Source organism: Gekko japonicus, unplaced genomic scaffold (assembly GCF_001447785.1).
Source record: "Gekko japonicus isolate JY-2015 unplaced genomic scaffold, Gekko_japonicus_V1.1 scaffold4946, whole genome shotgun sequence".
Lineage (NCBI taxonomy): Eukaryota > Metazoa > Chordata > Lepidosauria > Squamata > Gekkonidae > Gekko > Gekko japonicus.
In genome coordinates this window covers 8938-28089 of record NW_015175519.1, presented here as the reverse complement: position 1 = coordinate 28089, position 19152 = coordinate 8938, and the positions used below count along the sequence as shown (strand labels likewise).

Here is a 19152-nt window from a genome sequence, read left to right as displayed (position 1 = left end):
CTTTATGTGGGAGCACATCCAGCCTGTACTGAAGGCACTGCACCGGTTGCCAATAGCATACTAGGTTCGTTTCGAGGTGCTGGTTTTAACCTTTAAAGCCCTATATGGTCAGAGTCCAGCATACCTGAGGGACCGTCTTTCCCCACATGTTCCCCAGAGAGCACTGTGTTCAGGGATGAAAAATCGGTTGGCCCTTCCAGGCCCTAAGGATGCCAGGCTGGCGATAACCAGGGCCAGGGCCTTCTTGGTTATGGCTCCATCCCGGTGGAACGCGCTCCCAGAAGAGATCAGGGCTCTGCGGGACCTTTTACAGTTCCGCAGGGCCTGCAAAATAGAGCCCTTCCACCAGATGTTTGACTAAGGAGCCGCATTTTACACCGAGGAGTGTCCCTGTGCCCTGGCTTTACTATCTTTACCTTCACCTCCAGCCTGTGCCCTGACTTACCATCATTGTCTCTAGCCTGAGCCTGCCACATAATAAGTGAGCAAACTGAGCCCGTATGAAAGTTATAGGAATCATATGGTCACCTAAGCCATATTAGAAATAATTTTGCTCTTGTTTTATCTGATAATGTTCCAGCGTTTTAACTGTGTTTTAATTGACTGTTATCTATATTATATGTTTATATAGGTTTTAATTGTATTTTTATTAAATGTTGTGTAAGCCACCCTGAGCCTGCCTTTGCGGGGAGGGCGGGGTATATATTGAATCAATCAATCAATAAATAAATAAATGTCAGCGTCAAACCATGTCATTGCTATTTCACACCTTTTTTTTCCCTTTCTAGGTCTTATCCTGGGTACAAGTTTTAAATTAATTTTAATGAGCTTTACAGATCTCTTAAAATACCAGGAAGTCTTTATGTGATAATTAAGCAGTAGTATGGAAGGCACTCCATGAAATTGCTGAGCGGTCGGGTTAGAACGGATGAAAGGAAGTACTTCTTCAACCAAAGAGTGATTAACACTTGGAATTCACTGCCACAGGAAGTGGTGGCGGCTACAAGCATGGACGGCTTCAAAAGGGAATTAGATAAGCATATGGAGCAAAGGTCCATCAGTGGATATTAGCCACAAGGTATAGATAGGGACTCTGGGGCAAGTGATGCTCTGTCATCTTGGTGCTTGGGGGGGTCAACAGTGGGATGGCTTCTAATGTCCTGGCCCCACTGGTGGACCTCCTGATGGCACTGGTATTTCTGGCCACTGTGTGATACAGAGTGTTGGACTGGATGGGCCTTTGGCCTGATCCAACATTGGCATCTCTTATGTTCTTATGTTCTTAAGGTAAAATGTGTAATAAGAGGCATGAAAGGGCACCCATATCTGCTAAAATATCTTCTCATGATTTCAGTTTCCCTAAACCATGGATGAATCACAAGTGGGAATTAAGATTGCTGGGGAAAAGATCAACAGCCTCAGATATGAAGACGACACCAAGTGAAGAGGACCTAAAGAGGAGAGCACAAAAGTGGGCTTGAAGCTCAGCATCAAAAAACTAAGATCATGGCATCCGGCCCCATCACTCCTTGGCAAATAGAAGGGGAAGTCATGGAAGTAGTGACAGACTTCATGTTCCTGGGATCCCAGATCACCGCAGACTGTGACAGCAGCCATGAAATTAAAAGACGCCTGCTCCTTGGGAGGAAAGCGATGGCGAACCTAAACAGTATGATAAAAAGTAGAGACATCACCCTGCCAACAAAAGTCCGCATGGTCAAAGCAATGGTATTCCCAGTAGTCATGTATGGCTGCGAGAGTTGCACTATAAGGAAGGCCGAGCGCCGAAGAATAGATTCTTTTGAACTATGGTGCTGGAGAAGAGTCTTGAGAGTCCCTTGGACTGCAAGAAGAACAAATCAGTCAATCCTAAAAGAAATCAACCCTGACTGTTCCCAGGAAGGCCAGATAATGAAACTGAAGCTCAAATACTTTGGCCATCAAATGAGAAGGGAGCTCTCACTGGAGAAGACCCTGATGCTGGGAAAGATTGAAGGTCAAAGAAGACGGGGACGGCAAAGGATGAGATGGCTAGACAGTGTCATAGATGCAACGAACATGAAATTGAGCAAACTTCAGAGGACGGAGGACAACAGGAAGGCCTGGCGTGATCTGGTCCATGGGGTCACGAAGAGTCGGACTCGACTGCGCGACTGAACAACAAAAACCATGGCCTCATGTTATGATTAATGGGCTTAGGTTTTGCTGGGGATGAGGGTCAAATGGGCAAATGATGCTGTGACAGTTATGGTGGGTGACGGAAGGGCACGCTGGCATTTCTGTGACAGGAAGAATGTGGGAAAGATGCACTCCTTAGGGAAGACATGCTAGCACTTAGATCTGTAACGCCTCTTGTTTGGAGGGTCCATGTTTTGGTGGGCTTGAGCCCAGCCCCAGGACCTGGCGGCCAGATTGGCTAAGGCCTCCAAAGTCCATGTGGGAAGGGGTCTGAAAAGGGAAGTTGTTCCTTTTGGCGAGACTGGCAGCACACTTGTGTGTGCATTTGAGATGAGGGATGACAGAAGAAAACGATGCTAGAAGATTCAGGTGTGCCTGAGGGAGGGTGGCATCATGCAACTGACAAAGACCAGATTTTCCATGGACTGTAAGAACCTAGTCAGTAACTTTTCTTTATTTGGCTAGATGTACCTAGAGCCTTTCTGTAGCTACCCATGAGTTTTGTGTCTTGTAGAAATAAAATTATTTAGCTAAAGACAGGGTTGCCAGGTCTGGGTTGGAAAATACTTGGAGACTTGGGGGGTGGATCCAGGAGTGGGTGGGGTGGGGGGAGGGGAGGGGCCTCAGCATGGTACAAGGGCATATAGTCCACCCTCCAAAGCAGCCATTTTCTCCAGAGGAGCTGATCTCTGTTAGCTGGAGATCAGTTGTAAAAGTGGGAGATCTCCAGGCCCCACCTGGAGGCTGGCAACCCTAGCTAAAGAGTCTGCACACTTCCTTAACCCATCTACCTGGCCACACAGCAAACTGGGCTGTGAATTGGCTGTGGGAGGCTGGGGAGAAATTACATTTGAATTTATGGGGCAGTGTAAGGCAGTCCAGTCACATAGACCATAGCCTAGTTTTATGGTTAATTTGCTTAGGGTTGTACAGTAACATGAACTAGTGTTGTTCATTGACAAAAGTGTTGGCTAGTGCCCAAGGAGTTCTAACCTGAAATCCTGGCTTTGGTTTAGTTCACTGACAGTGCAGTCCTAGACAGAGTCACAACCTGCTAATCCAGTGCACTGAATCTAAACCCGTGGACGACAGCAGCTCAATTTACTCTGCAACCCTGGATAGAGTTACACCATTCTAAGCCCATTGACCTTCATGGACTCAAAGGGCTGTATCTCATAGGACTGCAGCGCATGGTGTGTTAGAACATTTGCTTAGCGGGATGGGATGGGCTGCTTTTCTCATTTAGTTATTGAGGTCAAGAGCTTGATGCACCCAGCACTGAAGTCTTGATGCTGTTCCATTCTTGATCCTACAATTCGCCTGCGTGACTTTCTGCTGTCTGCTCGAAAAGACAAGCAGATGGAAGCCCATCTCAAGGAGAAACTCCCACTCTTCCTGTCATCGAGTTCCCTCTCTTGTCCAAGTAGCAATGCACACACAAAGGATCTTTATTTTATTTTCCTGTTACTGAAAGATTCATATAGCAGAAGGGAGATAGGGGCCAGCCTGGAAGTGGGGGAAATAGCTGTTATTCCACTGCTGTTGCCCCTCTTTTGCTCCTTTCCACCACCTTCTGCATACACAGGTACAGACTGAAGATGCCCTCTTGCTGAGGAGTGCCCCATTTTGGAGCTTGAGCTCGGGATCTCAAGGGAAAGGAGTTCAGTCTCTTGGGGAAGAAGCTTTGTAGAAATATGACCCACTACCCTTTTCCAGCATGTTCTTCCAATGCTAATAAATACCTGAAAAGTACTTACTAGTGACTTCAGCTCTCATTTCATCTCAGAATAAGACAACCTTAACCGGCTCGCAGGCCGGTTTATATGTGCAACAATCCCACACCCAAAACACACCCACACACAAGTGATTGGTCATTACAGTGGCCGAGAGTTCCATGGGCTCTCGGCCGGGAGCCTAGCCCTCCTATTGGTGCGGGCTAGGATCCGCTTGGCCCATTGTTCCTGAGAACAAAGCTTGGCCGCTTCGCATGACCGCTTGGCGACCTAGCGGCGCACGAGGTCGGAGATGGATACATCACAATACCTTACGTGCTTTTTCCAAAGTACAAAATGACTGACAGATGGGCAGGCATTAGGGTTGCCAATCCTCAGTTCTGGGCAGGGGATTCCCTGGTTTGGACCCCCCCTCCCCCTGCTTCAGGACTATCAGAAAGCGTGGGGGGGAATAGCTGCTGGCTGCTGCATTATACCCTCCACAGGGTATAATGGAGAATCGATACATAGGTATACGGGGCTCTGGGGGCTGTTGTTTTAGTTAGAGGCACCAAATTTTCAGCACAGTTGCTGGTGCTTCTCCTAAGAAAAACCCCCAAGTTTCAAAAAGATTGGACCAGGGGATCCAATTCTATGAGTCCCAAAAGAAGGTGCCCCCATCCTCCATTATTTCCAATGGAGGAAAAGCATTTAAAAGGAACATGTCACTTTAAATGCGATGGCACCTCACCTGGAACTTGCTTTGGAGTTCCCCCTCTCAGAGCCTCCTGGTAAGTCCCCCTGCCCACTTGTCAGCCTCACCTGGCAACCCTAGCAGGCATAATAAATGTATTAAGCTTAATAATGTAAAGTGACTTGCAACCCACTTCCAACCCCCATCATTGGATTTTCAAGGCAACAGACATTGCCTTCCTCTGTGTTGCAACCTTGGACTTCCTTGGTGGTCTCCCATCCAAGTACTAACCAGGGCCAGCCCTGCTTAGCAGCCCAGCTTTGGTGACAACCATCTAGGCTGGGCTATCTAGACTTCTATTAAGCATAATAGGGTAGACTTAATAAAAACAAAACTCATGTGAAAGAAGGCATTAATCCTACATGGAAGATCTGTTACTGTGCCAGTTACTTCCACAGATGCTACAATGAAGTTCCTTGACTTCCCACACCCAGCATTTAAGACAGCAAACTCAGAGGCTCCAGCAATCAATACAAAGGTTCACCAAGCAAAATATTCAAAGGTTCCCCAAATCTCAAGCAGCACTATAGTCAGAATGCCTCATTGGTATGAACTTTCTTAGCTTCTTTTTATCTTACTGTTCTTCTGACTCAAAGATCCTGAACAGATGGTGTAAACCTTCATTTTCACTTTAGCTGGCTGCCTTGTAGGCTGCAGAAGTTAACGGGAACTTCCCAAAAAGGTGGAAGTGGCAGAGGAGGGAGAGGCCTTCAAAGGTGTTGGCCACCGAATACGTAGCTATGGAGAAGTATAGAGTCCAAGCGGCTGTCTTGATGATACTGTATAGTTCCTGTATGCAGAAGTGATCAGTGGGACATGATAACATATTAATTGACCTTCTCAGGGTTCTTTTTATAGCAGAAACTCCTTTACATATTAGGCAACATACCCCTAATGTAGCCAATCCTCCAGGAGCTTACAGAGCTCTTCTTACAGGGGCTACTGTAAGCTCTTGGAGGATTGGCGACATTAGGGGTGTGTCGCCTAATATGCAAAGGAGTTCCTGCTACAATAAGACAAACATCCTGAGATAATAGAGAATTCAATGCTCATATTAAAGGTAGAAATCAGCTTGATTCCAAATGTGTGTGGTTTAAGGGATGTCTTCTGGACTGTCTTGACGTTATCGTTAACAGTCAACGAAGTAAAGAAGAGTTGTTACAGAGGAAACAAAATGTCGTTTTTAAAGTTCCATCTATACGGTTAGCTAGTGTTGCCAACAAAGACATGAAAGGCCATCACATTTGCTTTCAGTGCACTGAGAGAGATGTTAGCATCGGTATGTCTTGTCAGACATAGCACAGTAAACACAGACAAGACAGATTCCTAGTGGCCTACTAGTGGGGACAGTGATAACTGCCATTCACAGTAATGTGTGTCGGTGCATGTTATAGATGGAACCCCGTGCACAGACCCTGCACATGAACTTTGGCTTAAGCACAAAATATAAGTTTAGAAATGGTCCCCAAGTTGTCTGAAGAGGTCCAACATACATGCATCTCAACTGCAAATACTCAACCAATCTGGAGGGTATACTCTCCACCTCTGGAAAAACCAGAGACTGCAATGCAGAAGAAGTAGGGGCTGCTCCGTTTCTCTGGCCAAGATCCTAGTATGCCCTGACCAAGTTCCTAGCACTTAATCAGACATTACCCATTTATGAGAGATCTCATTTTCTTCCAGTCACACAGAGTAGTGTCACATGCTTCTTTTTTATTGTCTGACAGTGGCAAAGAGGCCTGAGCTCTCTGTGTGAGGCTTTAACTTTAGAATCTTAGGCTTGTGGTTTCACTTTATTTCCACCTTGTAATGAGTGACCCTGATGCTGGGAAAGACTGAAGGTCAAAGAAGACGGGGACGGCAAAGGATGAGATGGTTGGACAGTGTCATAGACGCAACGAACATGAAGTTGAGCAAACTTCAGAGGACGGCGGAAGACCGGAAGGCCCCTGGCGTGATCTGGTCCATGGGGTTGCGAAGAGTCGGACTCGACTGTGCGACTGAACAACAACAACAAATGAGTGACTATGATAGTCAGCAGACATGGGGGCAGGGGGAGGAATCCCTTGAACTCACCTACAGGCAATGTACAGCAGGACTCCAAACATGCCATTGGTGTATTTAGTTGTTTGCACAGGTATATTGACCTAAATACAATGGTTTCAGCTATGTGTCCTGTCCTGTCCAGCGCAAGCTGTGCTAAGTCAACGCTTTCTAGGTGTGAGTGAACGCACAACCACTGAGGAGAGCTTAAATCATCTTTATTTAACTTCACACGCATTCAGAAGATCATTTACTCACAATCAAGCTGATAGCTGGGTGGAAAGTTACATCTTGTGATCTAGGTCAGTTCTATAGCCGTGGTGAGAAAAGAGATGGGCTTCCCCTCTCCTTGCAGTAAGGGTTGATGGACAAAGAAATGGAAAAGAGCAATAAAACTCCTATGTTTGCGCCTCTGATCTCCGGAAATTACTCTTAATGAGCCAGTCAGAGGGAAGCTTCTGGGACCCCTAACTGAGAACTACAATTCCCAGGTCGAACTACTCTTAAAGATACACAGCAGTTTTACTAAACTACAGTTAATGCTGACTGAGGGCAGCACACTATGCCCGCCAAGTTCCTGTGCATTGTTGTTAGTAATCACTGTGTTAGCAACTTTAAAATACTTTAGTAAACTGAGGTAATGACTACCATCCAAGGGTGAGACAGGGATTAAAAATGCTCTATAAAACAATGATCCGCAATGTGGCCCGTGTGGGTGTCATTGAGCTTGTCAATGTATTTCCTGCCACCCACTTGCTTCTTCCCAAAGCATCTCCAAAGCAAACTATCAACCTAGTCCTGGATTTTCTCCACTGGAATAGGAGGTGGTTCAGAATAACCCAGGAAGCATGACCTTTATGATGGCAAGGTGCACCCATTTGAAAACAGATGCTCCCATCATTGGAGGAGTTCAGCTTGGAATCTCTTAACATTTTGTGGCATCTCTTCACATGTTGTGACCCTGTGATTACCCCCCTCATGGCAGCCATTTTTGCTGTGGCACCTACTACCTGTTCTCAAAATCCCCAAAGTGCTCACAGGTTTAACAAGATTAGAGACCCCTGCTACAGAATATAACATTTTGCATTCTACGTATTATGAACTGAGATTGAGGAAGCTCTCAACCAAGTGATTTCATTTATTCAGCTCATAACTTAACACAGGACAACACAACACAGAACAAGATAACTTTTATATGTTTTGAACTGGTAAAAACCACACCTCTAAAGTAGATAACAACCAATGAAATAACAGTGCTTGGGACCAATGGGAATTGTTCCCGCTGAAGTCAGGGTTCGTTTGGATTGGTCTGTTTCCCGACACCGACCAATCCTGTTGCAGCTTTCAGGATACCAAGAGTCAGTGGAGTTTGTGTCTGAAGCTCTGGCTTGTTTACCCTAAGCAATGTCCCGTTTAGGTTACATAAGCCTCGCACATAAGTAACTACAGGTTTAATAGAATCACACATAATCAATAGGCAGTATCAATAAACGAATACGTAACACTATGGATCCCACCGCTTCCATTTAAAGATCATAAGAACTTATGTACACCCTGCTGAGTTGGACCAGTGGTTCACCTAGCCCAGCATAATGTTTCACACAGGGGCCAACCAGTTGCCCTGGAGTGCCAACAAACAGCATAGAGGTCAAGGCCTTCCACCTGAAGCTACCTCCTTGCACCCGGCATTCAGAGGTTTGCTGCCTCTGAATATGGAGCTTCCGTTTAGTCACCATGGCTAGTAGCCATTGATGGAACTCTCCTCCATGAATCTTAACTCCATGTTTAAGCAATTTATACTTGTGGCTATCACTATCTTATCCTTGTTCTCCATGGCTCAAGTACTGCAGTTTGTTCTATTTCATATTTCCCCTCTTGTCAAATGTGCACCCAGCTTGCTTCTCTCTTTTTGTGGTCATTTGGGTTTTTCTGTAACATGCACAGATAAGTGTTTTCCTCTTTAAGGGCCCCAGGTGGCAGCTGGTGCCTGCTGATGTTCTCTGACCTCAGGCTTCCTCTCTGTTTTGGAGAGGATCAGACTAATTGCCAGGTGCCTAGGCAACTAGCATTCATCTCCCTTGGATGTTCCTTTTTTAACTTCCTTGTTCTGCTGCAAGTTCCCTGTGCTGCCTAGTTTTTGTGGTCTTGGCTTCTCTGGGTGTGTGAGGGAAAACACATACAAGTGCACAGAACTGTGTGTGAGTACTTACGGATTAGACATCTTCCCTTTCTGAGGTCTCCCGTGTAAAACGTGTCCTCCGTCTACTAAGTTTTGGAATCTACATGTTTTCTCCAGGCCTGTCACTTCTGCTGGGGAAGGAAGACAGCAAGAGCTATATTTAATTTGCATCTCTGGTACTTCGTTTAGATGTATGAAGTCAAACTCAATTTCAAACTATCATCTAGCTCAGCAGGATAAATCCTTAATGCACACTATTTTCCACAGCCCCCATTGCATAAGAACGATATGGCTAGCACCACCATGTCTGACTCAGTGATGAGGCTTAGGTCATAAGATTTGTGATCAGTCTCTTGCTTTTCCTCCCCCATACTAAAATATAGACTTGAGGAGGAGGCTTCACATTTCATTTCAGCATTGGCATTGGGGAGGGGGTGATGGACTCTTTCCTGAAGCTTGTTTTTGCAATGAAAATCATCCCCTGCCACTTTCACAGCTGGGGGGAGAGGAATGCAAGAATGTCTGGGTTTTATTGTAATGTTTTATTATTATTATTTTTTAATTTTACCTTTAAGGGGGTACTAAAAGAAAGGGGCAAAGGGATAAGTGAGAAATGTAAAGCATCATTTTAAGGACATTGCATGATATAAAAATATAAAACATGAAAAAGTAACATAGCAAAGAGTATCATAGCATATCAAAATATGATAAACTAATCAATATGCAGCATAATATAATTCCATGCATCTTTCTATTATTTCCTATCTATAGGGCTGGGTAGAAAAACGTATAAGCAAGAAATATAAGAAAGGAGAAAGAAAGCATTTCTTCTTTATACAAGGTTAATACTATCATATAATTAGTAAATACGTAACTATAAAAGATTAATGAGTATAACTACAATAATATAATTATACAGTTTTGAGTATTAATCAATTTAAATTTCTTTATAGCTCCTCTAACAACTTTATCTAATCTATGTAGTTTGTCTGTAGTAATTATAAAAGGATCTCCACTTATTCTCGAATTCAGTGATCGGCTTTTTATTTATATAGTTCGTCATTTTTGCCACAACAGCGTATTCTTCCATTTTGTCTCTCCAGTTCTCAAGATCTGGGCAAATTTCACACTTCCACTTGGCTGCAAATACTAGTCATGCCGCGGTTAACATATATCTGAACAGTTCATGCTCTGATCTATTTATATTAGATGGAAGAATTCCTAATAGCATAGTCTGAGGTTTCAAACTGTAATGTTTTATTGATTACAACCAATCATGGATCCCATGTTGGGAATAGTAGATTTTTTTAATAGTAGATTTTAATAGATTTTTTTAAAAAAAACAGTATGTAATATAAATATGTATTTTCAGTATGAACATACAGTGGAGGGGACCATACATAAATGGATCCCCGCCTAATTTCTCACACTCAGTTATCTGCAAATTTCCCCCCACATCAATTTGTGCCTTGTTGAGAAAGTCCTTTTTCTAATGACACTAGCACCATGAATATGACAACACCAGACTCTTCCTCTTCATGGGAGCGGAGTATCTCCCATTCCACTTTCCAGCGTGGAAAGCCAGTGGGGTGTAGTGGTTAAGAGTGGCAGACACTAATCTGGAGAACAGGGTTTGATTTGCCACTCCTCCATATGAAGCCTGCTGGTTCATGGTTTATGGCCAAGAAGGTGTGAGGCGTTCAAAAGGGGCTTTGATCAATGCATTCTTGGTGTGTCCAGCCTGTTAGGCTGTTCCTATACTGGGAGTAAAAAGGTAAAGGTTCCCTTGCTCGAAAGCCAGTCGAATCCGACTCTAGGGTTGCGGTGCTCATCTCTGTTTCCAAGCCGAAGAGCCAGCACTGTCCGAAGACATTTCCGTGGTCATGTGGCTGGCATGACTAAACACCAAGGCGCATGGAATGCTGTTACCTTCCTACTGAAGTGGTACCTATTTATCTACTTGCAATTTCTTGCTTTCGAACGGCTAGGTTGGCAGGAGCTGGAACTAGAGACGGGAGCTCACTCCGTCATGTGGCACCCGGGTCTCGAACTGCTGAACTACCGACCTTCCACAGCCTGCAGTTCAGCGTCTTAACCACTTGAGCCACCGCAGCTCAATACTGGGAGTGCCTTCTATTAATTATTTGCTGTGATCAAAAACCTTCCTTTAATGTGAAAAAGAGAGGTGCATTTTGCCTCCCAAATGGTATCTTGAAGCCAAATGTTTTGGGAGTATTTTGTTCCTGCATTCCAGGAATCTTGAAGTCAAGAAATCTGGGGGCATGTCTGTCCCATGCCTCTGGCCTATGGGAGGTAGGAGATGTTTGAGGTGTACGGTACGACAGATCCTAATGTGGATGAGGGAGCCAGATAACAGCAATCACATATATGTGGGTGTTTTAGATTGTCCACTGAGAAAAGGTGGTTGATCACAGATCCTCCGCATGTTATACAAAAAATGTGCAATGGCTGGACATGATAATGCACATGCAGAATGGCATTTCCCCCTAATCTTAATCATTTTGCACCCTTTTCCCAATATCCTTTCCAAAAGCAGCTCTTTGCCTTGTGGGATAATATGAAGAAGTACTTGCATGTTTTGTTGGGGGTGTGTGGAAATAGTATATGCTGTACATATGACACTACATTATACCAGCCAGTATAGTCTACCCTGACTGGCAGCAGCTCTCTAGGGTCCCAAGAAGAGAAGGGTCTTTCCAGGGCCTTTTATTTTTTTAAGAGGTGCTGGAATTCTCAAGAGGGAAATGAGGTTTTTAATCTGTATACTGAAAACTCATGAACTTTAAACATTTTTAAAAGAGTTTTGTCGAAGAGGTTCCAGAACTGTGTTCTGGCAGGTCCCCCCAGAAGAAAAGCCCTGGGTCTTTCCCAGCAACCCATGATACCCTGAAAATTTTCTGACTCTATGTGCCAAAGAATGAACTTGTGATCTTCTACATGATAAGCAAGGATGACTGAGAATGGGAAACAGGTTCACTCTCCTTCCTCTCTCAGTGTATGACCTCACTCTGAACTAGGATCCCATAGCTGCTTTTAGGCTTTAGAAACAAGGTGGGAGATCCTCATTACAGATCTCAAAAGTCATATCTTGTTTGGCCCTAAGCCCAATAACTGTGGAAGTTGGTTCTAACTTCAGGCAGTATTGTGTAGTGGGTTGCCGCATGGACGAACGATAGACAACGACGTAGTGCATAGCACGCTTTATTGGTACACAACAAGAATAACCAACAACGGCCGGCAGGCCAACTATATACACAACCAGGGGACACACCCCTGGGTCCCATTGACGGGTTTGAATCTCCCGCCATGGTCCCATTGGTTCCCCCAGTGGAGGGACTAGGATCCTAGTCCCTATTGTTAAGCCGGACTCAAGCTCCGGAGTGTGCGCTGGCCTCTGGTGGCGGTCAGCGGACACAACAGGCAGTCTCCTAAAGTGGAAAGCAAAACAAATGTTAGCCTCAAAATAGGGAAGTAAAAGGAGTGTGGAGGAACGAATATGCTTCCCTTTTGCAATGGAGTGCTTATATATATAAAACTGGTCCCATAGCTTTTTGTCATATGAGTGCTGACTGTGAGCCACATACCTGACAGATTTTCTTTTCGCTCACAATGTTGCACATTTGTCTGTTTTTGGTCTTGTTGTCCAATACAGTTCTCAGCCTCCAGATCTGCTCTTTTAATGTGAGGTCATTTGGAGAAGCCAAAAGAACACAGCCAGGAGTCCTGGACATCATAGTAAAGGTATGTTCACTCTCCACAATTAAGCAAGCACTCTGTTGGGGGGGGGGTCTGTTTATTTAACTTATCTTTCAGGATCTTTTCATCTGTTCCAAGTTAATGAATGGTTGAGCATTAATGAATACAGTACGTTTCCAACAGTGCAAAAAAAAAAAAAATCCATTGTTGGACCTGAAGCCATGTGTACAGCAAGATTTATTTACATATTAACTCTAGCGACAATGCAATGCAAATGCTGTTGTAAATGTACATGAGGGATTAGGATACTGTCTGATGAGCAAAAGCAACTGTTCTCTGTTCAACAATTTTCTTGTCATATATTGCACCGTTGCTGGCATTTTTAATTTGTCTAATCATCACTGTGAAGTTTCCCAGCCTCATTAAGGAGAAATTATCATGCAGAGAAAAGTGATTGTATTATAAAAATCCTCACAGGAGAAGAATGATTTGAGCACTTTGGTACAGTTCAAAAGTCTACACATTTGATGCATATAATAACAAGTAGCATGTGATCTTCACATTGCAATGAGCTGTGTATGAAGCTGCTGTGTATGGAATATATATAAATGCCGCCTCTGTTCTGAAGCCTTCCTCTCCCAGCAAACTGTGAGCATCAAACCTTTTGTCTGACGAGGACAAAATGAAGGCACATGTAGCTCTGAGTGGTGTGGCTGCCTTCATAACTGCTTACAAACTGGCTGCTTTGGATTTTGAAATGGTGGACAAAAACATTTGTCAGACTGAACAGTTATTCAGGCACACAATATACAAATGTCAAGATTAAGTCAATGTTTCAAATGCTTCCAGGGATTTCAAGTACTACCAGAGCTTGGGTTTCAGAATCATCTGAAGACTTAATATACCCCATTCTTTTATTTTCACCCCTAAGCTTATAAATGACTTCATACTGGAATGTGTGTTCAATTGTAAGCTAAACTAGACATGCTATTAGTTTATTATAGTATTAAACCAGCATAAAACACAGAGTAAAATATGCCAAAGCCATCAACCGCAGTTGTTAAAATTACAGATAAAAATGTAGTACTTGCACATAAGGGATGATAAATAATATTCCAATAATACATCCTTAATTCTTTTCATTGTCTATTTCCTGCCCAAGGGACTTGCATGAAAGCACACCCTTTAGAGCTTCACAACAGCCCTGTGGGATGGGTTAGGCTTGAAAGACACTGATTGGCCCAAAACCACCGTTAAAGAGTGGTGGGTAGTCATCTGGGAGCTTCTGCCAATAAAGACAGTGCTCAACTATGAAGAGAGTGGGGTTTCTCATCTGTGCTCATGGTTATGAGTGCCGAATCAGGGCAGGAAAGGGGCCGTTCTTCTCTAGGGTTGCCAGCCTCCAGGTAGCAGCTGGAGATCTCCTGCTATTACAACTGATCTCCAGGTGACAGTTCACCTCCAGGTATTTCCCAATCCAGCATTGGCAGCCTTGCTTCTCACTCATTGCAGAACACGAGGGGCAAGGCCTGTCGGGGCAGTTGAAGACTCTGTTTGATCCCAGAGAGGTTTCCTTTTAACAGTTGGCATTCTCCTCTGGTGCGAGGAGTCTTGTGTTGCTGGAAGGCGTTCGGTGCAGGAGGCAAATGCCACCGACAGCACAGAGGTCCTCCAGAATCCTGCCCTTTCCGCTTTCATTTATCCAGCCATTTCATGGAGCATTGCCATGGCCGTCTTCAAATCACTGCTCCCATCCTGAAACATCAAAAGGTCACCCTAATCAGTTTTGCCTATGGTTCTTCATTTCTATCGGACTTGTGCGTGTACCCAGGATGAGTCACGTGATTCTGGATCTTTAAGTCCCAACGATGATTCCGTACATGCCAGCCAGTCAGATATTAGGTTATTCTAAACTGATTTTGAGGTCTTGTTGAACAACTGGTGAAGTTAATTCAGAGTGATGACACAGGCAATATAAATCAAAAAGCTAGTTGTCCCCCCCACCACCATGTGTTTCTGATAGTCTTTTCTGCCTTTACAACTCAGTAAGCCAGTGAATCAGAGACTAGCTCAGCCTACAGTCTTGCAACTCTCCCCTGTAATTTAGGCTGGCATTTTAATGAGGGAGGAGAGAAGGTTTCTTGGTGATATCATAGTATATGGGGAGAAGCCTGTGTGTTGCTGGCTTTGGCTTCATTTGTAATAAAGCAGAGGGGGGTGCTTCTAGAAAAATCCTGCTACTCTAACAGTGTAATCCTAAACAGACTTGCACCTTTCAGTGGCCTTAGAAAAGTGTGTTATGTATTGAGATGTATATAACTGCCTTGTGAACTGTGCCATTGAGAGTCAATGTTAAGCTTCGCCAAGGGCTAGGATCCTAATGTAACCAATAGGAGTCCTAGCCCAGAGAGTGTCTACCAATCACGATGCAAAGCGGGACCGCTTGTGATTGGGTATTGTATCTTCAACCTCATAGGTTGTTATCTGTACAGGGGGTGTGGCTACATTAGCCGGGAGTGTTTAAATATCGACAAGCCAGTGTAAATACTTGATGGGTTCTGGCTGGCGATTGTTGTACCGTGACGGAGAAGTAACTGAGCTGAAGAATAAACCGCATTCTTGCTGAAATCACTCTCCGACTCTTTGTTAAGCGCACGACTTAACAAAGTGTAACCCTGTTTAGGATTACACTGCAAAGCTGATAAATTTGTGTCCTTTCTTACACAAGAGTTTTCTGGTAAGGGCCCAGAAAGACCAGAACTTAATGCCTGGCATTCTGGACCAATGAAAGTCTTTTTAACTATACAGGGCCAACTGATATACTCTAGCTAATAAAACATCTTTAAAGACACCATTGTTTACTCCGGCAGGTTATTTCTCGCTGTGATATCATGCTACTGATGGAAATAAAGGATAGCAGCAACAGAATATGCCCCTTTCTGTTAGAGAAGCTAAATAGGTAAGATGGAAAACTGAAGTATATCAGACATGGAAATATATTTTGATCTGCCCCAAAGACCCTTTTAACAAGAAAATGGGAGTGAAAGGAGGAGACAAACTCGCCCAGTCTTCCATGAGCTGTTTGAGAAACTGGTGGCAGAAAGTGCTGTCAAGTCGCAGCTGACTGGTAGCAACCCAGTAGGGTTTTCAAGAGGCATTCAGAGGTGGTTTGCCATTGCCTGCCTCCACGTCATGACACTGGTATTCCTTGGAGGTCTCCCATCCAAACACTAGCCAGGGCTGACCCTGCTTAGCTTCCTAGATCTGATGAGATCAGGCTTGCCTGGTCTATCGAGGTCAGGTCAGGATATTTGAGAAAGGATACCCATCAATGAAGCCAAGGTGAATTTCCCTATGGACACTTCCTCTTCAAAACTTTTCCGTTCTCTGAGCCTGAGAGAATCTTCTCAGAAGAGGAAAAGAGGGGCATCCAGGCTCCAATCCACATTCTGCTGTGGAAGTGTGCCAGATGACCTTGGGCTGGTCTCACACTCTCAGCCTAACCTGCCTCACAAATGGAAAGAATGATGTCAGCCCCTTTGGGGGCCCCATTGGGGAGAAGTAAGTAAATGAATAAATGCAGGTCAGGAAGCTGAAGTGGGGAGGGGTCAAATCAATCCCTTCTTCTCTTACATTACCAGAACTCCCCTGACAGAAGAGGCAGGAAGGGCAGTTTTGTCCCTGTCCCTCTTTCCACTGCAGCCTCCCACCTACGTGGCTATTTGTCCATATGAATCCCACATCTCGGGGGGGGGGGACTTTGTCGGGGAGGAAAGGCCTGTGGAGGAGGGGGAGAGGGATGTGATAAAGATTTCTGACCATTAGCCCCTGCTGCCAACAGATCACTAGACCCACTTCCTCTCTGGGCTCCCCTCTCTATGCTACTCTCCCCTTTCTGCACCCTCCCTCCCAGCAGAACCCTGGGGGTGAGTCTAGCAGCACCAGCAGGCTATGCTAATTAGTAAATCTTCTCTTCAGATGTTGAGGATAGAAACACAGCTACTGCTTATTAATTCCAAAAATGTATTTCCTGCATTTCTTTAAAGCAGGTCTCTGATGGAGACTCAAATTCATTTCATTTTCATTCTCAGTCAGGCACAAGATGAGTACAATTACGTGGTCAGTGACAGACTGGGAAGAAAGACCTACAAAGAGCAATATGCTTTTTTCTATAGGTAAGTTCATTCCATAATTTTGTTTCAAGGAGAAAACGACACACGATGTGAGGCAGAACATAACCAGGGCTGTATTGAAATAGACTGAACAGCTGTAGTACAGCTGCTTTTTGCAGTTATGGTACGTCTCCTCTTGAGAAGGAGGACTGGACTTTAGCGCCAAACAGGGGCAGCCATGGTGATTCTGGGCCCTGGGCGAAAGTCCAGAATCACCGCTAACCCTTCCCACACATATCTGGGCCACCCCAGGCTCAAGCAAGGTGGGCAGGCTGAACCTGAGAGGGTGGGTGGATGTGAATGGTAGCCAGCTGCTGCCAGAGCTCTGAGGGGGGTAGGCAGCCAATGAGCTGGCTGCTGCCCAAGCCCCAGTGGGGACAGGCAAGCATGCACATGAGGCAGCTGCCAAACTGGCAGGTCACTGCCTAGCCTAAGGCCCTGAGGGAGGTCGCAGGTGGGTGCATGCACATGCATGATGGCCAACCACTTTCCCCCCTTCTGTGGGTGGGTTGGGCTATGGGCAGTCAGGGGCCACCCAGCTCGGGGCCCTCAGCAGCTGCCTTTGATGCCTGGTGGTTTAGACTGTCCCTGGAGCGAAATACTGGGTAGTTCCTTCAAATAATGAACAGGCGGTAAGCTCAGCACACCCAAAGAAAAAAGAGTTTTACTGTGGAAAGGGGAAGCATGTTGGGCAGTGCATTCTCAACACATTTAGTTGCTGTTCAAAAAGAATGAAAAACGGGTGTATCCAACACTGTGCCTAGACAGCAGAGATTAGAAGACACTTTGGAGCAGTCCTTCGCCAAAGCATTCTCGGGCCTTGGGAAAAGGCCTATGGCAAGCTGGAAGGAACAGCTGTGCTTCTGCTTGGGATTTGCTTCCAACACCTCTACTTCTACTTCTACCTACACATCATGCAAGGTTGTCTTAAGGTGAATCTACGACAGCATCCTATCTCTAACCCTTTGATAGGACCTCAATATCTCCATTGTCCCAGGTACATTTCCTGCACCTTTGTTCTTCCTTCTCTTAGGATTGTGGGTTCTGTTGCTATTTTTAATCGAACTCTGAAATGTACAAGATAGGAATTGTGGATTTTTCTGCTCCCAAGTCTGGGGCGTTCCATGAATGTATTTTCAGTGTGCTGACAGAATAAGTGACAGTTTGTAGTTCAAAGTTCACATGTCTTGTATTAACCAACAAAGCAATGATGAGAACCTTGAAATAACTGACCTATCTGATCTTATGGTATCTAATATTCTGCATTGCACCATAGATCAAAGATGGTAACAGTCAAGAACACTTATCAGTATCCTGATCTGCAGCCTGGTGATGAAGATGCCCTTTCCAGGGAGCCTTTTGTTGTGTGGTTCTACTCTCCAAAAACAGGTTAGACACACTGCTGAGCATCCACTGTCCTTTCCATCTCTAAGGATTCCCTGACTGAGGAATAAAGCACAGATACAGAATGGGAATGAATGAGCATGGAGACAGCTCTAGCTCAGTTTGTTTATTACACTTAGTTCTTCAGAGAAAGAATGAGAACCAATAATAGCTTATTAGTATGTTGTATTCATGTCTCTCCTCTTGACTGCTTACAGGTACAAGCTGATTTAGCTTCAACAACAGAAGTACATCATATCACGTGCCCCCTTATGTTTCTGTAAGCCACAAAGAATGCTTAATCAGATATCACAGTCTGGCTGGAACTACTCAGTAGCTTATCTGTCCCCTTATATATAAAGCTGTAGTTGCGTCCAACATTCGAATGTGCACCAACAGTGTTTGGACGCTTGAACAGTCCCTCAGAAGCTTCCCCAGCTTCCCCTATCCATTGGCTGTGTCTCCTAAGTCCCACCTCAGAACACAAAGGCTGTAGCCCTGCCCCTGCGCCCAGTCCCCTCAGAAGTCAGACTACTGCTGACAACCACCTGGTGGATGAGTGGAGCCGAAGGGGCCATGGCATGGGCCTTTGGGGGGAGCAGCTGAAGAGCGGCAGCACCGTCGACGGCAATGCCCCTCCCACTACGCAGGCCTTTTGGGGAGCACTTGAAGGGCTGCAGCGGCGGTGATGGGCCGCCCACCACAGGCACGATTTTGGCACACCACCCCTGCCCGACTAAGCAGGCCTTTGGGGGAAGCTGTTCAAGGGCTGCGGTGGCAATGAGCCGGCCGCCGCAGCCCCGATTTCACCGCCACTCCCCCCCCCGTGCCTGAGTAGCCAGGCCTTCTGGAGAATACCCACACTGCGCTGCTTCTCTCGCCCGCCCAGAACACCGGATGAATGGGAGAAGCCCTCCAAAGGCCCCCCCCCCCACCGCTTCTCCCACTTGCCTGGAACGCCAGAGGAACGAAAGAAGCCCTCCAAGGTCCCCCCCGCCCTGCTTTTCCCGCCCG

General features: G+C 45.3%; 1 protein-coding gene across 1 annotated transcript in view; it reads left to right on the top strand.

Annotated features, from left to right (window-relative positions):
- Window positions 1-12489: 12489 nt before the first annotated feature.
- DNASE1L3 (deoxyribonuclease I-like 3) overlaps window positions 12490-19152 on the top strand; it is a gene marked incomplete at its 3' end in the record, with an annotated part of 9015 nt that continues 2352 nt past the window's right edge. The window contains exons 1-5 of the mRNA XM_015426018.1: window positions 12490-12628; window positions 15454-15542; window positions 16497-16509; window positions 16679-16758; window positions 18032-18144. Of these exons, the coding sequence (XP_015281504.1) occupies window positions 12497-12628; window positions 15454-15542; window positions 16497-16509; window positions 16679-16758; window positions 18032-18144 (427 nt within the window). The remainder of the gene's footprint in view (window positions 12629-15453; window positions 15543-16496; window positions 16510-16678; window positions 16759-18031; window positions 18145-19152) is intronic.